This window comes from Ischnura elegans, chromosome X (assembly GCF_921293095.1).
Source record: "Ischnura elegans chromosome X, ioIscEleg1.1, whole genome shotgun sequence".
NCBI lineage: Eukaryota > Metazoa > Arthropoda > Insecta > Odonata > Coenagrionidae > Ischnura > Ischnura elegans.
In genome coordinates this window covers 57,024,612-57,046,550 of record NC_060259.1, presented here as the reverse complement: position 1 = coordinate 57,046,550, position 21,939 = coordinate 57,024,612, and the positions used below count along the sequence as shown (strand labels likewise).

Below are 21,939 nucleotides of genomic sequence, written 5' to 3'. Positions count from 1 at the left end.
CATTAATTTCATCACCAATTACATTACACATATATGCATGCTTCTGGGCTATAAGATTTTGGCCACACTGGCAATGAGAATTAAACTTGCGTTTCTCTAAAAATGGCAGTTATCCATGACGTGTAGCATGAGATTTAAATCAGGCTGCAAGAAAACATTGGAAATTCAAAATAGTAAAAGCTCTGCAACTTACCTCAGGTGCCATCCAATAGGGCGTTCCAACAAATGTCTTCCTTTTCTCGTCACCGACAATATTAGCACAAAATCCAAAATCAGTCACCTTCACAGTTCCATCCATGCCCAAGAGAACATTATCAGACTTAATATCACGGTGGATAATTCCCTGAGGAAAAAGTAAGTCACCAGTGAATACATAAAACTAAATCTCTGATTTGAATTTTTAAAAAAATTTTTATTCCAGTCAAAGGGAACAACTATAATTATAAAAATAAGCTCATTCAGTAGATGGATGGGGAAGCAAACTTATACTGAGAAATCTTCCCCAAAAACAAAATCTTCCTCACTAAGCCATTTTCTCATAACTTTAAATTGGAAAAAAAATGCAAAAGTTGCTGCCCATTTTTCATGAGTTGGCGACATCATTTAACTTCTAGTCCATTAGGTCATTCTGATACCCGATCTTAGCTGGAAAGAATTGCTCATTACAGTGTTAATGACAATGAACCAAGTGAGACAAATGTACTAGGCCGAGAAGCAGCATAAACAAGTCTGAAGTGGTGAGCCGTTCAGTAAGAGTCAGAAACATCATGAACTAAATAGCAAAGGGCTCAAGGGTTAAGAAGTAGGTGACAGATCAAAAAACGGACAAATAGGGTCTCTTTATTCCACACTATCGCAATAGGGTGGTTTCCTATTTCATTTTTATTCCCTAAATCAAAATATTATTACTCTTGGAGTACGTATGTCACGCTTTTAGATTTTTAAATGATGATATCTATTTTTTGCGATTAAATAAAAAGTGAAAATTTTCAAGCGCGCGAAAACGCGACGGCTAAGTATGAATGCTGGGAAAAGCCCGTGTGACGTCATTCTGGTTCCCACGGCTGTTGAGTGAGGCCACCTTAATGCGAGGCTATGAGCGCCACTATGATGCAGGCTGCTAGCAGGTAGCAGAGTACCCTGCTATCAGATAACGCTTGGCTTAAATAAGGATTATTAATACCCTATCAAACAAAGGAAACTTTCTGACCATAGGCAATTTTAACCCTTAACTGGTGACGTGCCGTCTGAGAGACTGCTGTGTTTCTAAAATTATGAATACAGTAAAACCCCTTATTTACACTTTTTTGGGACCCAAGAAAAAAAGTGTAAATTGCGGGAAAATGCAAATAGTGGGAAATAGAGAATTTTCACTTTTATTCATATACTGGCTTTGGAAATGTCAATTTTTTAATTGTTCACTAAGCATTATTCCACAATACTGTTTCCCTCTGAAGCACAGTGTTTTTGCTGGCAGAAAAAATTAAAAGATAATCCTGTTTTGTCTGCACTGAAAACATCTTTTGAGCTGTAACCTTCCAGAACTCTAATACATATATTCAGATTCCTTCCACTGAGTTGCTGTCTCTATGTTAACATATTTGCTTTCAACACTCACCATCTTATATACAAGACTGTACCTATTTTTGAATCTATCCAACCAACCATTATAGATGCCGTGGAATCTTCGATTCCCAATCTTGTGGGGAAATACTTTTTCTCAAGGGCCTTTGGGCCTGTTTACACGATACATTAGCACGAACGAGTTAATTTCTGCTTGCATGAATGATTTTTGTGGACCGGAACGGGACATGTACGAATGTAGGCAGGTGCAGATCCAGGATTTTTTTTCTGGGAGGGGCACAGAGGGCCTGACAGGCAAAAGATCTTGTCTTAATTGAGATTAAAAACAAGATATAACAATGACTTTACAAAATTTTCTTTATTTTTATATCAAAGTTATTCTTATTGAATTAAATGATTGAGCCTCCTTGAGCAATACACAAAACAAAACGAACCTAATGATGACCATCAGGGGCGGATCCAGGATTTCTTTCTGGGGGGCACAAGCAATGCCGTATCCAGGATTTTGTTCTGGAGGGGGGGGGAACAATGACACCACGTTATACAAAACGAACGCAATGATAACCGGACCGTATTAAAAATCTTGCATGTTTTTAAGTGTCTGGGGGGGCACGTGCCCCCCCCCCCATAGATCCTATGATAACCGTATTCAAATTTTGTCTCTTTTTTTAAGCATCTGGGGGGCACGTCCCCTGCCCCTAAATCCGACTATGAATGCATGAACCAAATTTGAACAGGTTCTATTTTCTGATTGTCCATACGCACAAGTTGGGTGAATACAGGGTGCATTTTCGTGTTCATAATTTAGACATTAACTTGTACGGGTTAATGTACTATGTAAACAGGCCTTTAGATGACACCATTTGCTGGGACATTTGATGATCTTGTACCTAAAAACTACTCTTTTTAGAATTCGTTCTATTTATTCTTACCTGGAATTCTTCACATATGTTCTCTTTTTCTATAAATGTCCGCACTGGTTTGCATATTTTACAATGGCATCGCGATTTTTCACCACGGTATTGAATGTTGAGACTGGGAATCCGATCGGATTGCCAGTCCCAACATTCGAGTTGCTTCGCCAGCGTTTGAATCGATGCGGGTTCCGGTGTGGGAATCAACTATCTCTAAAATTTTAATTTTCTCGTCAATTAAAAATGTCCGTTTTTCACCTCGAATTTCCATTTTCAAGCCGGATCAATTCTATTTCCCGTACGAATTGAGGGTAACTCGGCAACACACGAGTATCTGAACTACTCCTCGGCGATCAAGTGCGTAGTACAAACGGTACAAAATGTCATGGGACTTCATAATTTTTGAAGGTTACAATAGTTTGCGATACACTGCTATTTGAATGGGATAATTCAAGTTTATATAAGTTTTTTAAGTATTTAATTAACCCATAATTGCTACGCAACTGTTGAATGAAGTCAGCGCAAATGATCCCAGTTGTCGGTCAAGTTTTATAGTTCCGGCATTTATCACGTTTCATCACGTCTGGTTTCCTTTCAAACTCTCGTATCAAATTATCGACTACATGATTATTGTCAACATTCCTTCAGGAGTTCTTGCATTATAATTAATACATAGCTCGATTGCTCAAAACACCTACTTTCATATCGTGAATCTTTTCGCCTCTGACAGAAAACGAGATGACGTAGTTCAACTTTCCGACGTTAGTGGCGTTCTGTCCCGCCACATTCAAATTCTTCCCGAAAATAGTTCTCATTACGTCTCTCTCTCTCTTGGATTTTTAAATAAAAATGCGCGAAAGGAAGCCAAAAGACAGTTTTTAAGGGCTGATACGCGCGATTAATTGTTTTACTACGCAAAAAAAATTTTTTAGTCGGCACGTCGTGATGCACATGGCGGGAAAACGAAAAAAACACGGCGTAAATACCGGGTTCTATTTACATTGGAGGGATAGGAAATATGACGGGACCCAGAAAAAAACTTGCAATTTGCGGGAAAACGTAAATTCCGATAACGCAAATACGGGGTTTTACTGTATTTTAAAAATTACTATTTCCAGTTACCTATGATTCTCGATAGCTTCATACTTTTGTATGATAAGGACATCACACACTTAAAAATGAACGTTTCTATTGTTAATTTCTGTTCATTTGCAACTGAATTCGATTTGCAGTCTGAGAGACCGCACGTCACTTAAATTAGAAAAATCAATGAACGCAATGCTGGTGGAAATGATTCAAAAAGTTGTTAAAAACAATTCGTGGTGATTTTTCAAGTATAAGAATAATTAATAATTTGTTAAGCAATATTTTTCATCATATAACATGTATAATAAGGGATTAAATTTTTCATATATACTTCATGTAAGCATAAATAACAATTCAAGTCTTTGCTGAAGGCAAATGCAAAACAAATGAAATCTGTTTCTTTTGGAAATATCACTCATTTATTTATTTAAATGTTAAGATTTTCAAAGATGTTATCAATGATAAGAATAAAACAGTGGTAAATTTTGTGTAAGCAGCTGCCTAGGTAGTGTGCATATAAGGCATTTCGTACCTTGGAACCAATTGAACCCCGAAATTTCGCGCATCCATGTCTGGAGTGTAAGATTCATTTGTGCCTATCTTTTGAAATTCGGTCTCTTTCTAAGTATTTGGGGCAGAACATTTAATCATCGAGTTTTACCGCAAGTGCCCTTACGTATACATTTGTTCGAAGCGTATTTTTTTATTATTTTGTATATTTTTGTTGGCTATTTTTTTAAAACAACCAGAGTTGAGTCCTCGAGCGCGTAGTGCCTAAAGTAGTGCAAAAATCTGTCAACTCATGCCAGCAAATACAACTGATACTGAAAGATGGAGCATATGACAGAAGTGATGTAGTATAAATTGTCCCCAGACAAGGAAATTTTTTTTACAGGAGAAATCGCTCGCAGTGGTCATCAAATGAGCCAAAGAGGAAAATTCGTACATCCTTCCTTAACACATTTACTCAGACACCTGGTTTGAAGGATTGCATCATATCACTAGGTAAGAATATTGATCGTCTTGATTATTGGTCTCAGATTCTTGATGATCGAAAGCTGCAATTGAGTTTGCACTGGACAAATACAAAGCTTCAAGCTAAAAGAAAAAGTATAAAAAGGGATAGCATACCAGAGCTACAAACTGTTGATTTTATGGAATTAAAAGCTTTCTTGGTCTTATGTCTAATTCTACAAATTTCAAATCTAATGATGAAGACATTTGCAGAATGATTCTCACAGATGATTCAGTAAGGGAAATTTTCCAATCAGATATGTCTGGACAATGGTTTACTATATTTCTTATGAGTCTCCATTTTGATAACACAGCAGATTGAATGACCCAATACAAAACTGACCCAGTAGCTCCAATATGTTTTCCTGGGCGATTTAAATACCTACGATTAAAGCACCATATAGGAACGGAATAGCAAAGATGCATATACTGCATCGCACATGCTTGAGGGGATAAATATCTTAAAATTTCCACAGCTGCCCCCCCCCTTTGAAGCAAAAATCACAAAATTATTTAAGCAAAATCAGTACTGAATTGAAATGAAAGTATTCAACAAATTTTCAGCAATGACACTATGGGTATTATAATAAAAATAATGTACATGACAATAATATACATGACAACAATAATATCAATCCTTCCAGGCATAAGAATCTCTTTCAGGAGCACTAACCACCAGCTATCACTCTTAATTAATGCAATATATTATATTAATTAGCAATTATTGTACATTAGAATCAACTATGAAAACAGAAAAATAAAATGCATACCTTAGAATGAAGAAAACTAATTGCCTTCAGCACTTCTCTACATACAGCAGCAATTTGGCCCTCTTTCATTACAGTTTCAGTAACTACATCAGTCAATGGCCCACCATCAAGAAGCTCCATAACAGCCTGAAATACATTCATGGAATACACAGTTAAGAACTCTAATATGTATATATATCTAACACATATACAGCAGACTCCTGACTATCCGGCTACGGTATATCCTTGTTGCAGCTTATCCGTGCACGAGTTTTACACTTTTTCAATTTTTTCCGTGATCCTTAAGGCCATTTTACACGGTACACGGAATTGCACAATCTGACGTACGTGCAAAGGCGCAATCAAAATTGCGTCGTGTAAAGCGGTGAATTGCTAGAACACATGCGAGAATGTGTGAATGCGAGACGGCAAAATAGCCCCTGATCTAATTTTGTTCATGCATTCGTGCAATTCCACGCTATTTTAGAAATCAATGCAACTCTAACCTGCTGATGACGATCAGCGGTGGGAAAAAAACTCTAGATTAATTTTAAAAATTTCTTCAATGCTTAACCAATCGTAAATTAGGAAAATGCTATTAACGATCTATAATTGAATATTCCATATCGCAAATTCACAATTATTGGCCTCGCATGCGGTTGCAAACAGCCTAAGGGAACCGGAGATTTCGTCGCACTCGGGCATGTCGGACAAGTCAAGGTCAAACTTGAGAGAAAGGGAATAGACTCTCGTTATTACAAAGTTCATGGGACCGAAAAACCAGATGTTCGTAATAACGAAGTTCATATGAACGATTATTTTGATAAAAGTTATTTAAAGAATGCGAGATATTGTTGAAAATGAACAAATGTATCAGTTTGTGCGCCGTTAACGTCAGGAGTATATACCGGTTTTTGTTTTTTGTTTTTTTTCTAAATTATTTAAAAACCAATTTTAGGAAACAATAGCAATGTTTAGGAAGTAAGATATGCCGTCGCATGTTCTCTGATAAATTCTGTGCATTTTGGTACCTCATTTGTAGAGTTTGGTTGCGTATAAGTTGAGAAAAAGGTATCTATACAGTAGAAATAATATAGAAGATGAAAATTAAACGATATTCAAGTGAAAGTTTGGATTATTCATGTTTTCCAGTTATTCGTGCTGCCTCTCATTAGCCCAGATAATCAAGAGTATGATGTAATACACACGCATCCTTTTTACAGGATGCTCTATCAGAAAAAATCGAAAACATAACACCAAAAATCAAAAAGTTCAAGTACCACTATACTAAACATTCTACTACATATATAAATGAATCCTATTCTTACATTTTCATTTTAACACTGAAATTATGCTCTTCACCATGAAAATGTTTCGATGATGGATTGACCAGATACCAATGGTAAAATTGTCACATGATTATGACAAAAAGTCCCAGAGGTGTCTGGAAATGTCCAATTATGTCGGGTTTAAAGTATCCCGGGACCATCTTGTCTGTCATCTACCATCTTGTCCGGTAGTGTCCGAAAATATCCACAGGGAAGAAAGACGCCTCGATAGCTTAACTGGCTAAAGCACTCGACCGGAAATCGGGGGATCCGGGTTCGAATCCCGGTCAAGGCGAATGATTTTTTCTCCGAGGATCATTCGCTCCATTTATTTCCAAAATTAACAATATGCCAAGAACCAAAGCTTAACATAAATACAATTTGATAAAAAAATTGGAAAAGATATACAGCTAAAACTACAGAAGACCCTTTATTGAAAATATTCAAAATATTTATCTGCACTTTTTAAAACATATTCTTACCATAATAGCTGGAATTTAAATAAATAAAGATGACTTACACAATAAAACAGTCTAGATGGATTCCAAAATTGCTGGATAGGTGTATAAATGCTGAGAATGTGCAGTAATTCACACTTCTGAAATGTGCAGACAGAGCTACCCCAGTACTGTTAAGTAGTGCTAAGTAAGTAAGTAGAGTTAAGTAGAGAACTTTCATTAACTCTTCACTTTTATTAACTGAAGGGATTATTATCCTGCATGCCAGCTTCTAGACAATTTTAAACCACCAAAATAACTATAATCTGTTGATTATTTAACAGTATATATTAGAGATGCATGAATAGTATCCGCAAATACTCGAATGCCTCAAATACAAGAAAGTATTCAATATTAAAGATCTTGAATAATTATACTAAAAGTATGATCATGAATACCTCGAATAATTTGAATTTCGCACCATACACTGTTGCATGCACGTTGTTGGTATTTGACTCCCAAAAATGTAGAGGACTCTAGTCGTTTAGTGCATGCAGCGCTGTTTTAGACAAGTTGACGAACTACATCAAATTCATGGATAAGAGTGGTGAAAAGATCTCGTTCGATGTGGGGAACTAAAAATGATGAGGGGAAAAAATCCAAAAATCCCCGGTTTCCCCACGAAACCCCTTCAAAAAATTAAAATGGCGGGAAAATAAAATCGACTTTTGGGGTACCTTCCGTTGCGCATTGAGCCTCTACTCCCGAACCGTTCCACTCATCGGAAAGATCATTATGAATTCGAAGACTACAAGGATACCGGCTTCCCTTGACGTCATTTTAGTTTATAGTCTAACTTTTTGCCGAACGACGGCTCTGCAATAACATGTCAAAGCTGAAAATCGAAATCAAATCAAAGGATCGAAATTTTCACCATAATAATACAGTGGAACTTGGTTATAACGTCATCAAAGGTACCAGAAGATTTCTAACGTTATATCCGAGTGACGTTATAAAAAAGTAGCCTTTAATCTGAGTGAAAGGACGAAGTAAAGACGCAAATGTTCTGCTATATACAACACTGTTTATTGAAATCTACTCGTACATTGGAATATGTATAATAAAAATGTTAATAAAAAAATGATATTCACAATTAAATATTTTATAGCCTAATAAAAATCTTACTTTACTGTCGAAAAAAATCTGTGATCTTCTTTTGAACGGTCCTTTCAGAAATATAAATTCTCTCCGTTGTGCAACAAACGTCTTGAAGCGCGCTGAGTGTTGAAGCAGTGAAGCACTTATGCAACCTAAGAATCGCTAAATTTTTGACGCTATACCCGAGCGTCGCAATATTTGTCGACGATATAAACGGGTTTTCATACTACATAAAATGTTCAATTTTGGCTGATCTGTATAAAATGTGAAGTTAAACCCGAGTTGAAGTTACAGCCGATGCCGTTATAACCAAGTTACACTGTAGTAAAAAACGACATGTCCGCGGGGTCTTGGCTGAATGTATCAATACACCAACATTCAAAAAATTATTTTCACCACTTCTCATTCTATTCAAATAAAGTTGAGATGATAAAACATCACTTGGCTTTGGAGAATCCAAGTCTGTCTAAACAAAGCCACCCAAAAAAAACAGATACCTTAGGACAAGTGCAACCGAAAATAGCAGATGTAAAGCAATAACAATAGGGTGGTTTCCTATTATTTTTTTATTGCCTTAATCGAAAGATTATTACTCCTGGAGTACGTATTTCGCGCTTTTAGATTTTTAAATGACAACATCTATTTTTCGCGATTAAATGAAAAGTGAAAATTTTCAAGCGCGCGAAAACGCGACGCTTAAGTATGAATGTCGGGAAATATCTCCGTACGTCGTATTTCTGGTTCCCCCTCCCGCCCGGTGAGATGACCTTGAGGCGAGGCTTAGCTCTGATACGTCGCAGGATGCTAGCGGATAGCTGAGTACCTTGCTGAACGGTAGCGCTTGGCTTAAAAAAGGTTTATTAATACCTTATCAAACGAAGAAAACTTTCCGACATTAGCCAGTTTTAATAGGTGATTATTAAGACATGTTTCCCTGAGCTCTGTGCCTCATGCTTGCATTGGTAACCTCAGACGATGCATAACTCCTATCCTCTCGTGTAGAAACTAGGTCCCTGTGACGTCATGCGGAGTGGAATCGCATGGGCGCCAATCTGGCCTTTTTCAAATGAGGATAAAATTTGACCCTTGCCATTCGTCTAAACCGGTATTTCAAAAACCAAATAATTTGTGTATTATGAATACACTAATGGTGGGTAACGAATCGCAATCAATGCCTTTCGTTTTCTTTGATGAAGGAAACTACCCTATTAATGCGGGGAATTTATTCAAAATAAAAAAGTTGATTTTAAAATGTATTTGAAATATACCTTTTTATTTAAACATTCACCAAGTGAAAAAGAAGAAAAAACATGTTTAACATGGTAGATAAAAAGGTGAGCTCTAACATGCTTGGTGAGTTTAACGTGCTTTGCAATTCTAGTATTCGCGGTATTCGAAACTTGAATATTCGAGCAATGTTTTTATATTCAAATTTGATATTCGAGTTTGAGAATCTGCTATTCAACCCATCTCTAGTATATATAGTGACAGTGCAAATTACTTAATATGGTAAATTATCATTGAATATAAATGCAATTACATAAACCCCATTAAAATATACGTGAAGGGGAAGATTTTTATGTGCACTCAATTGGAAAGGTGAAAGGTTAATTTTATGCTAAATAATGTAATAAGAAAAATTTAGAATACATATGTACTTACATACAAATGGTTATCAACAAGATATGCATCAAGGAAGTTGACTAAATTTTCATGATTGAAATCCTTCATAACTCTTATTTCATTCAGTATCAACTCCTTCTTCTGCTGTTTCAACATATCTATGTCTTTAATGGCTACACGCTGATTCGTTACCTCATCTGTGGCAATAAATACAGTACCAGAGGCTCTGAAATGAAAGTACAGTGCCTATGAGTTACTGACAGTTATCACAACAAACAAAAATTTGATTAAAAATGATTGAGATATGTTTATCAGGAATTAACACACAGTTCATTAATCACTAAATAATTATCATCTCCAATCAAACAAATATTTGATGAATTCAGCTAATTACAATGTTTTCTACACTCAGAAAAAGCCTCATTTTGTAAGATTTGACCCAGCTCCAGGAGAGACTATGCAATGATTCTCGAAAATTATTACATACAATACATTCTTGACAAGAATACTTGAAAATACAAACATCCTTTAACTTGAGTAAAAGAATGTATGACACCAGGATGTATTTATTTGAGCTTGTCTCTTTCCCTTGCTCCTTATTTTTAGGTTGCCTACAAAAACATAGCATAGACATAGAAACTGATTAACTAACTAAACAAAGATAAATTTAATAAAGAATTGTAATAATCAGATGAGTGAGCTTTCATATCAGATTTCCTCTCAGAAATGACTCCCTGGCTGCTTACAAACACACGCATGGGCGTACCCAGCGAGGGGCAGGAGGGGGGGGGGGGCAGCTGCCCCCTCCCCTTAGAGCCAAAAATCACTAAGTACCTATTTAAGCAAAATCATAACTGAATTGAAATATAAGTATTCAACAAATTTTCTTTTATCCCACAAAAATTATATGTATTAGTATAAGATTCGTAACTAAAATAAAACTATTTTTCCAAGGAAATAATCTCATAAACTATTAAAGCGCTGTTATAATTTTCTTAAAATTTTGGTTTCATTCACCTTTTCCACGCTGAAATATCACAACTTGGTTTGTCTTCCCCTAGAATATGGCTCCCCCCCCCCTAGTTATGACCCTGGGTATGCCCTTGAACACAAGCATAGTTGCCGTCAGATCATATTCATCATATGGATTAGCTAAGATACACATTTATGTTAAATACATGCATAATATATCCCAATACTCTCTTGGAAAACCCTAGACCATTTACTGAGCACAAAAATCGCACAAATAATAGTCGCAAGCATCTCAACTTTTACAAGATTCTCTGAAAATAGCTTTGTTGTAAGTTGTAAAACTGACAATAAGTTTGTCTTTCACTAAGCAATATATTTTCTGGTCATATATCTAGGTGGGCAAAATACATTTCAATTGTATTTTTAACACTAAATACAAACTTTTCTGGGAAGTTTTCTTCAAAAAGGCCGAGGAAAACATTGGCATAAGAAGGGCTGAACCTGATTCCCATTGCGCAGCCAAACACTAGCAGATTGTAGTTATTATTGAAAGAGAAGGCATTGTGGGTGAGAATAAAATGGGAGAGGTCAAGAAGAAAGTCAGTGCTGGGGATTTGTGGTGTGGGTCGTAGTGAGAGAGAGTGGTAGAGAGCCACGAGTCCCTCAGTATGGGGGATAGAGGAATAAAGTGAGGTTTCATCAATCGTGGCCATGATAATGGGCTGATTGGGAAAGAGGGAAATGGAATTGAGTTTAGAGAGGAAGTCATAGGAGTCTTTGATGCACAATGGAAGGGACCGAACGAAGGGTTGGAAAGAGAAATCAATGAATGCAGAAATGCGTTCCGTAGGAGAGTTTCGGGAGGAAACTATGGGGTGGCCTGGGTTGTTTGCTTTATGTATTTTGGAAAGGATATAGAAAGATGGCGAAGTGGTGAAAGAAGGGAAATGTCTAACTGGCTTAGACCCCCACTGGGACCTTTTATTTTTAGTAGGGCGTTCAATTCCCTGTAGAATTCAGAGTTTGGGTCTGACGAGAGAAGGGGTCAGAAGGAGGAGGAGTCTCCTAAAAGCCTCTTGCACTCAGCGATATAGTTGCATATGTCGAGGAAAATGAAGGCGGAACCTTTGTCGGCCATGGTAATCACTATATTTGGGTTTTTTCAGAGTTTACTTATGGCGGCAGATTCTGAAGGGGTGACGTTGGGTGATGTGTTGAGAGAGCGTAGGAAAGAATCACTGGAGACCCTGGAAAGGAGACAGTTGATGAAATTTTCAAGTGGGAGGTGTGATGGACAGGGTTTTGGCTGGTGGGAGGAAGGGGAGCGGAATTAGAGGAGAGGATTGTGTATAGCCAAGGGCACCTGGTGTTTTGAATGGGAATTCCAAAAAACCTTCCAATGAAGGTTTCGGCGAAAATGAAAAACATCCGTGAGGAGAGTGGTGGAGTAAATCCTAATTAATTTAAGTTAATCTTAGTTAATCCTTTTCGAAAGAAAACTTCCTGGCAAATCACCCTCTAAAACCTCTTCTTTGGCTTGTATACATAGACATTTTTTCTCTGGCCTCATGACATCAAATCTCCTAACACCTTTGTTTCTTCACTCAACTCTCCTGTCTCTGTCTCTTTCACTTCTTCAATCTCCAACACTAATATCACTTTCTTGGATGTGAACATACACCTTTCTAGCAATAACAAATTCAAGACATCGGTTCACATCAAAACCACTAACAAGCAACAATACCTCCACCATAATAGCTGCCATCCACCTCACACCAAGCGTTCCATCCCTCATTCCCTATCCGTCCGTGGACATAGGAATTGTAACAACCAGGAAGACCTTTAGAAGTTCCTCTCCAAACTTCACACCTCTCTTCTTCACTGTGGCTACCCCGAAAAACTTTTGGTAAATAAAATTAGAAAAAAACCGAACATTTCCAATAAACCCCGCACTGACAAATATTGCTACCCTTCTCTGCTCATCACCTACTTTCCTGGCGCTCCCGTTCTACAGAATACAGAAGACTCTCGAATTATTAATCTCGAAGTATTAATACGAACAACTCTATTACAAATTTCTCGTTATTACGAAGCAATTAGTTGGTTCCGACGAAAGTCCTATCCGATCTGTGGCAAAACAAACGTTATTACGAAACTTTCGTTATTACGATCCTTTCCCGGTCCCGGCGCTAGAAAAATGAACTGTATTACGAAGTTCCGCGATAAAGCATCGGTATTTAGGTGGATATACACTATGCTACGTTATCAACATTGATCTACGTTTAAGTTCTCTTCTTGTACTATGCCCAAGAGCATCTATTTTGGTTCTTTCTTCAGTAGGAGATACTTCAATATGCATGAAAAATCATATAATAATGATCATTCCTAAGGAATTATGGTGACCCACTCATTTACGCGCGTAAATTCGACGTTAAGGTAGTCCTCTTCCTACGCACATTCTATTAACGAACTTTTAGAGATGCGAACATTCGAAAAATTCAAGCGAGCCCGAAATTTTAAATTTGACGCCTTTGGAGTTTGCCGATGCGACACAACGAGGCGTAGAGGAACTCTAACTTTGGGCATAATCTGAACAAAGTATTATATAATCCGGTGTGAAGTCAGCTGTTCAGCGCTTCGCCCATTCTTTCTTCCGGCGGACAGCGATTTTTTCGGCTCCGGTGACGTTGCAAGCTAGATCAGTTCGTTACAATCCTGAGTTGACGCACTATAGTGATGCAGTGTTGCATTCTGCAGGATAACCACTCTCCTCGCTGCCTTGTATAGTTTTATCAACTTACGAGCAAGGTCTTGGAACGAATCTTCCTCGTATATGGAGGACTGAACTTACAAGGAGAGGTCACATACCTTGCTCCACCTTTTCCAATGCTGTATTTTTTTGTGGCATTCAGAATGGAGAACACATCTCTGAACTGGTAGTGGTTCCATTGAATGGGCCTTAGTTTAGCTGTAATCTATTAATTTTCATGCGGTACTTTTAACAAGCTCTATATAATTAAAAAATAATGCCGTCACTTACAGATGGGACAGTTGGTGTAGTGGTTAGTGTCGTCAACTCTCACCCAGGGGGTCAGGGATCAGGGCTTCGTCGCAGCAGTATATTTTGTAGTCTCCATTTTGATCATATGGCGACAAGTATTTCATTAATTTTATTTGCAGCAAGCATAGGAGAAATTTTTTCATCATCATAATGGCATTTGGGTATTTAAGCAGTGTCATTTTGAATGCGGGGATATGACGACCACACCAGAAAGAGTTGGTGTGTGCTAAAATGTTACAGTAAACTCTTGATTATACGAAGCAGGATATTACAAAGTTTTCGATAACACGTAGTGAAATTGTGGTCCTGGCGAAAGGCCTATGGTAAATACATGGCGCTATTCGATAATATGAAGTTTTGAAAATACGAAATGTTTTGAAATTACAAACATCTGTCTCGGTTCCAAGGAGCAAATGGAATTCGTTTATACGAACTATGGCGAAAAATTTGTCAACAAAACTAGTTAAGCCTGCGTAAGTAGCAAAAATATCACTGCTTCCGACTGTGGTCCATCAAAAGTGTGAAATCGCAAATGATAGTGCAGCTTTGGGGTTCACCTAAAAACTTACGGTGGGAATCGAGGGGAAGTTGGAGTTCTGTAAAAATATCGTGGCTGACACATTGCTCCTATTTATGTGCCTACTCCTAAACAATGCGTCGACAATACTTCGTCGTTTAACATGTGAATAAGGTCACAAGGGGTATTTTTTACACTCCTACTTTTTCGAAGTAGGACTGTAAGAGATACTCTGTGGATTCTGATGTCGACGACGAGAGGTGGGGAGAGTTAGTATGGATATCACTGATGATATATACTGTACACACAAGCCCATATTTAGGGCAAAATGGGTCCTCTACAGCCAATTTCAACGCGGATTTGATGATTCCGAGCATTAAGCTTTGCCGTCAGTAGCTTGCTATCTATCCACGAGGGAGGCAGCGTCTGACTGTCTCTCATCCTGAAAGTGCTGAATTGTGCGGAATGGGCTTGAAAATAAAGTCACGAGAGAATATGCGAAGGGCTTCAGTCGGTGCCTAGTTGAGTGTCTTAGCAACAAACAGTAGAGAAGAAGCAGCGGCCTGGACACGACAGCAGTGACGAAGAAGATGAAAGTGAGGGGTTATCTTCATTGTTAGGCTCTATTTACCACCTAATTATTTTGCAGGCTACTTGTAATGAAGAGGCACTTCCAACTCTAACCATGAACTTTCTTCTAGCACTCCTCCCCATCCCCAATTCCAAGACTCTCTCCTACTGCCTTATGCTGATCTTCCTGACACCTAACTTGTACATCAAAAACCCCCCTCCCCCAGCATTTCCACCCCTCCCTCCAGTGACGGAGCTTGAGTGCGTCGTAAAAAAACACTGCCCCCAAATATAGTCTCAGGCAAGACTGGAGTCCCTTTACCCACCCCTCTTCCTCCCGTACTCTCCACCTCTCTTTATCCTGCCCCCACTTCCTCGACAAGGCAATACCCATCCCACTCTTACTAACCGTTTGAACGTTTGGCGACTGTAGAGAAGGATATGTTTCATCTCTTCTGGCAACAGGGATATGTTTCCAACTACAGAGAGGCTGGAGAAGTATTTTCCACGATCAAGGAAATGAAGAGGAAAAATTTGTTATCCACAATCATTTTATTGTCTACTACACGTGTTTTGTCATTTCTTGACAAATTTTTTGTCTGTCCTAGCTCCCATGAGACTTGGTAGATTGGGATCCCCTTCCACGCCGTTCACCCAAAGACACGACTGGGCTACCTGCTTCACAAATCCCATAATGGACCCTAATCATTTTAGCAAAATTAGGAAGCACGAGTCGCGCATGGGGAAAACTAAATGAAAACTTTTTTAAATTAATCATTTTATCTACATGGATTTGAAAAATCAGCAATCTGCTTAATATTTGTAAAAATAAAGTCACGAGAGAATATGCGAAGGGCTTCAGTCGGCTGAAAAACATGACGTCAATCTGAAATTATGAGGTAATTTTTTGGTTTTATTAAACTACTATAAACATGATAAACAAACTTAAATGATCCCAGAAATATGTCGTGTTGTGGGCTAATTATTTTCTAAATATAGTGTAGATATGTAATTTTTCAATGTTGATTTACTTTTGTAAAACTCTTGAAAATGATATCTTAATACATAGGCCATCTTCAGTTTTACAGTTTCATTCTTCCCCGCATTTAAAATGATGCTATGTAACGTTGATATAGAAAAAAAGATTTTTAGTTTTAGTGCTAAGAATAGGCATCCTGTTAACAATAACAAAACAATAACTAAATGAGGTTAAGGTATTCACGCAGAATTCACCCAAGTGAACCAATACTTCACCAAAATATGTTGAGAAATGACAACACGTATGTTTTAGGAAAAATATGAATATGGATAATAATGTTTCTCTCTTTATTTCCCCAATAATTGAAGATGCTTTTCCAGCCTTTCTCCAGTAGGAACCTTGCTTGATCCTGTCAGCATAAAAAAAAGAGAGACATTAAATAAACATGGCAACTCACACCCGACATGAATGGCCTTGATGACGAATCTTCCATTTTAACGTCTACAAAGATGATGGAACACGGCAATAGGACGAAGAGCCTGAAAAGTATTTACTTCAAATATTCCCCGGTAGAAAATCATATCCTACGCAATTAATGATCAAAACTGAAACATAATGAAAATAACTAATTAAAAAGATCGTACGTTCATCTGACAATATGGAGGGAACTACAAATATTAGCCCAAGATGGCTATTTTGGAAACGGGTTAAGACCCTTTTATTTTCCTTTTTTTCTTGTCACTGAGTGATAGAGGGCAACATAAATGGTGGCAAGGCCAGCTGCCGTTAAAATTTCGTAGGCATTGAAAACAAATATGTATGTTATGCGTAGATAATAGTTGCTATTCACTATTGACCACATGTTTGTAAGATTTAATTCGTATACAAAAATCTTTAATTCGTTATTTAATTACTTTTTTTAAATAGACGGGAATTTCTTTCGTGCTAAGATCGTTGATATTTAACTTTAAAGAATGGGAAGTTTGGGGTCGTATGAATTTTTTAATGATCTTTCACAGCGTAAAATCAATAACAAAAACATTTTTAAAGATTCTAGTGTAAATAATCACCAAAAACGTTTACAAAAAGGCCACTAAAGACAAAAAAAGGGCGGTGGGAACATAAGTAAACATTTTTTTGCAACTTATTTGAAAGGTTTGAAATTACGAAGCTCGAAATAATGAAGTGCCAATTTTCTGGTCCTGCTGACTTCGTATAATCTAGAGTTTACTGTATTTTTTGTGTTACTTATACTGATCACCTTCCAAATTATTAATGAAAACCACTTCTTGCGATAGCACTTGCCATTAAGGCTCGCGGCAAGCAGCAATATGCGTGCAGATGTTATAAATAAGAACACAAAACAAATATAAATTGCCATATCTCTCGAACACCTGTATATCACATTACTCCAAAGGGAGTTAACTTACAAAGTACCTATGTACTAAAATAGCCATTCCAAAATATTTTTTCAATTAACAAATACGATGAAATAAAAGTTGATTATGTTAAATCAGCAATTATGCCAAATGTTTCTTGTGCTTGCCACTTCCCAAAATCTTCCCTTCCAGCATAATAACAAGAGTACCACCAACAAACTCCTTTTTCTTTCAAAATTCTTCCAAAATAATAAGCCACTGTTCTTGTTCCCCTTTTATCTCTCGGCATGTTTTCGAGGAGTGTAGCGAGCATAGTCTTCTTATTTCCGTGCTTGAAATGACACTGCTTAAATACCTAAATGCCAGTATGATGATAAAATAATTTCTCTCATGCCTATGCTTTCAGCAAATAAATTAATAAAATACTTGTCGCCATATGATCAAAATAAAGGCTACAAAATATGACATGGCCATGACAAAGCCCCAATCCCTGGCCTGGGTGAGTCGTCGACACTAACCACTACACCAACTGTCCCATCTTAAGTGACAGCACTATTTTCGGAATATAAACATTACCGCATGAAAATTAATTAATTACAGCTAAACTAAGGCCCATTCAATGGAACCACCACAGTTCAGAAAAGTGTTTGCCATTCCCAATGCCATTAAAAATTATGGCATTGAAAAAGGCTGAGCAAGGTACATGACCTCTCCTTGTTAGATGCGGGTTACCCTCAAGGGCCATGTACTATGTGAGCACAATTGCAATTTCCTACACCAGATCCTTAGATCTCTAGGCAATGATTAAAAGTTCCTATATACAGACTCCAATGTCAAAAATTACATTCCGCTCCAAATTTTGTGATGCAGCATATGCATCTTCCCTAATCCTTTCTCACGCGGTGCTTTTATCATAGATAAGTTAACTGCCCAGGGTTATTTTTTTCGGAGCAACTGAAAATTTTGTTCATTAAATAAAATATTTTTTCATCGAAATTGCTCTCCAAAAAACTCGCAGACGGAGGAACTCACTGCACCCAATCCTTTAAGCACGATCCAAGGAAGAGGATATTTTTTCTGTCGCTAACCACTACACCAACTGTCCCATCTGTAGGTGATGGCACTATTTTCGAATTATAAACATTACCGCATAAAAATTAATTAATTACAGCTAAACTACGGCCCATTCAATAGAACCACCACCAGCTCACGTTTCCCATTCCGAATGCCATAAAAAATACAGCATTGAAAAAAGCGGAGCAAAGTATGCGACCTCTCCTTGTAAGTTGAGCCAACAGAGGAACTCGCTTGGAAGGTAGGGGGAGGGGAATTTACTCAATATCTGGGGCTTAGTGGTTTCAGGTGGTTTGTGCAATTGCATCATGTCCGTGAAACGTAAATTTTTGGGCCTTAAAACTAAAATTAAAATTAAGGACAAGAGTAAAAGTAGCACAACTTCAAAGATTGATACCAGGAGGCGGTTTGGTGTCACGTCATTTATGTTGTTCACAATATTAAAGAACAAAGATACAATTCAGCAATGACCAAACTAGGAACATATAGCAGCAAAAAATATTTGCGGCAAAGGGAACATCCGCAAATGGAATCTGCACTAATCAAGGGGTTTTGTCAACATAGGTCTGCAGGACTGCCCATAAACGGTGCAATGTTAAAGACAAAAGCTTACTACATTTCCAGTGGGGAAAAATATCTTCAACCACCAAATCATGGCGTATTTCAGTGAATCTTTCAGCCAATTTTCCTCACTGACTGACGTACTGGTTAAACATTCAAAACTCTCTCTCTTGCGTCAGACCTTGCTTCGTTAGACCTTGCTTCTACTTTATCGAGATGGGACGATAGTTTGAGACATCATTTTAGGGCCAGATTTACACATAGGAATCACATATTCTTAGGCTATTTTCCATTGAGAAGGAAATATGCCATAGTGGAGGCAGTGATTTAAAAAGAGGGAAATGGAACTAGAGGGACTGAGCACAGTTACATATGAATACAGGACAGAGACCATAAGGGGCCATGTGAATGGAGGAGGGGATCTTTGATAGATATTGAGCAACTTCCTTGGGATCAGTATGAATTTCCGAGAGGCAGTGACTGTTGACAGGAGAGAGGGAAAAGTTGTCTGTGAGTGAGAAATTTGACATTGCCACTATATAAGCTATAAATATAAATATATAAATCGTTAAAAAATTATCAATCCTCGTTCACATTGCACAGAAGGTGAAATGAGCCATTTGTGGTGACCACTATGGTTGTTCTACCTACCTAGTGTAGGATGAATATGCAAGAGTTACATAATAATATGAGGACAAAATAGATTATCTAAAATCATATGTGTTTCATGGTAAATATGAGGTAATAGAATGATATGCCTTACCCAGAACCTAATTCTAAACTCCTGGTGAACTTTTTGAATTCACTGCTAGGCCGACAAATTTTTCTAAGTTCTTCATAAATGTATTCATCACTTTTCTGATTACTGTCAGCCTTAGTCCTTAGTAACTGATCATCAGAACTTTGATCACTCCATTTCTGCTCATCACTCTCACCAGCTTTAATTTCAGCTGATTCCAACTCAGTGGTAATTTGGTCTACATCAGAACATGCTTGGTCCTAACAATAAGATACAACTTTAAATAATGCAATGAACTGATTCATAAATCAAACATTATTACAGCATACATTAAACCTACCTTCGATGGGCTAATATCAACAACTTTCCTTTCCTTGCCACCTGAAAAAGTAAATATTGAAAATAATTGATTAATATTTTCTATAACATACACGGTACACCAATGAGTGACCGAACCAAAATGAAGTCATTAGATAACCCAGATTGCTCCCATGAGCTAAACATGGGCAACATGAGTATGACATGAGTAACATGGGCAAAGGCAAAATGCAAATATGTCTAAAAACTCAAACTTTAGTTAAAAAGTCAATTTTGACAAGAGATTAGAAAGTAAGGACAATAGGAAAAAATTATTTTACATAAGGAAGTAAAACTATTTGGTGTAGATGAGATATGAGCAATGGATAGGAGGACACAGGCACAAATTGAGAGACCCATGGGAGTAAAAAATTCCCTTCAGATGGGGATGGTTTACATATGTGACCATTAGTAGTAAGTTTGTGGGTGGATAGAGAGTTGCAGCTGAACATTTAACATGGATGGATGAAGTATAGTCTCTTTTCTCCTACTGAAACTTTTTTGGAAATCAAAAAACTATTTCCGAGTTCATTTGGCCATAGAAACTTGGTCCTGATACACCAAATCCAACATATGCAAGTGGATAAGGAACAAGAGAAAAAGGAAGGCATGAGGGGAGGAATTTCACACTCAGATTCTTGCCACATCTGCCATAAAAATGAAGTGTACTGTAAGCAATATGGGTAGTAACACAAATAGCATTTTTAATTTGAAATTGGTGGTAGAATATGCCACTAAAATTAAAAAGCCCTTCATCCTCAACCCTCTGTTACCTGCATAAACTTTCTCTGGAAGGATTATTTAGGTCAGGGGTCTCCAAAATACGGCCTGCGGGCCCGATCCGGCCCACAGAGGGCTTACATCCGGCCTGCACGCTCACTTCAAGTAGCGCGCGATTCTCGCTTGTTTAACTCTGTGAGACACCGCTAGGAGCATTGCAGTGCTGTACTGCATGTTTAAGTTGCCTTCAACTGTTCGTAAATAAGAAATACACCACCGGATTCTTCAGTAGACGTTGGTATCGAATACTTCAGTCATCAGCAAATTTGCTATCGGGCCCGCGGGGCAATTCGGAACTTGGAATGTGGCCCTCGTGGCCGAGTAATTTGGAGACCCCTGATTTAGGTAATGGTGGGTGGAGAAAACATCTATGTTAGCCTACTCATAATGAATGGCAATGGGTATAGAATTTTATATTCTCCATGGTGAACCAACTACTTCATTTGAAGTGATCTGCACACATGATGAACTCAGAATTATGATTTTTATCAACCATCATTTTGTGATAAAATATTTAAAAAATTACCCAAAATATTTTCAATTTCCTCAGATTCCTCTTCAATAACTTCTTTTGTAACCAACGTTTTGAATGGTTCAGTGGGTTTTTTCCTGATGGAGTAGTTATAATATTTAAGTGCTTGAAGGGCTGCATCAGGATTCTCATTTTGTTCTGCCTTGCTGTAATAAAAAAACATCTTTAATTACTGCAATGTCATTTAGGATACTAGAACAAAAACCTAAATTGTAAAAAATAAATTTCTACAACAAGTAGGTGAGGTGTGGTAGTTTAAAATTTGCAACTTGAATGGATAAGGATTTATACACAAGCAGCAAGAAAAATCCACCTTTATCAGGGGGTGAAACCACCAAACTCTGGATTTCCCATGCCGATGAACTGACTATAAAACTACTCTGTATCTTTTACTTTGATGGAAATTTTGCAAGATGCCATGTCATTGAGTTTCTCGAGTCCACTACATGCTATGGCTTAATTAAAGCCCTCTCTTCCTCTGTTACCATTCATGATGGGTAGCAAAGGCATTCCATCAGTCAACTT

The 21,939-nt window shown here is 37.5% G+C and overlaps 1 protein-coding gene across 3 annotated transcripts in view; it reads right to left on the bottom strand.

The window, feature by feature from the left end:
• LOC124170834 (serine/threonine-protein kinase PAK 2) overlaps positions 1–21,939 on the bottom strand; it is a 34,968-nt gene that overhangs the window by 10,546 nt on the left and 2,483 nt on the right. For all 3 annotated transcript variants that reach the window (XM_046549819.1, XM_046549820.1, XM_046549821.1), the window contains exons 3-8: positions 21,409–21,560; positions 20,086–20,126; positions 19,770–20,005; positions 9,933–10,119; positions 5,369–5,494; positions 194–343 (exon numbers count right to left, since the gene is read on the bottom strand). In XM_046549819.1, coding sequence (XP_046405775.1) covers positions 194–343; positions 5,369–5,494; positions 9,933–10,119; positions 19,770–20,005; positions 20,086–20,126; positions 21,409–21,560 — 892 coding nt within the window. The remainder of the gene's footprint in view (positions 1–193; positions 344–5,368; positions 5,495–9,932; positions 10,120–19,769; positions 20,006–20,085; positions 20,127–21,408; positions 21,561–21,939) is intronic.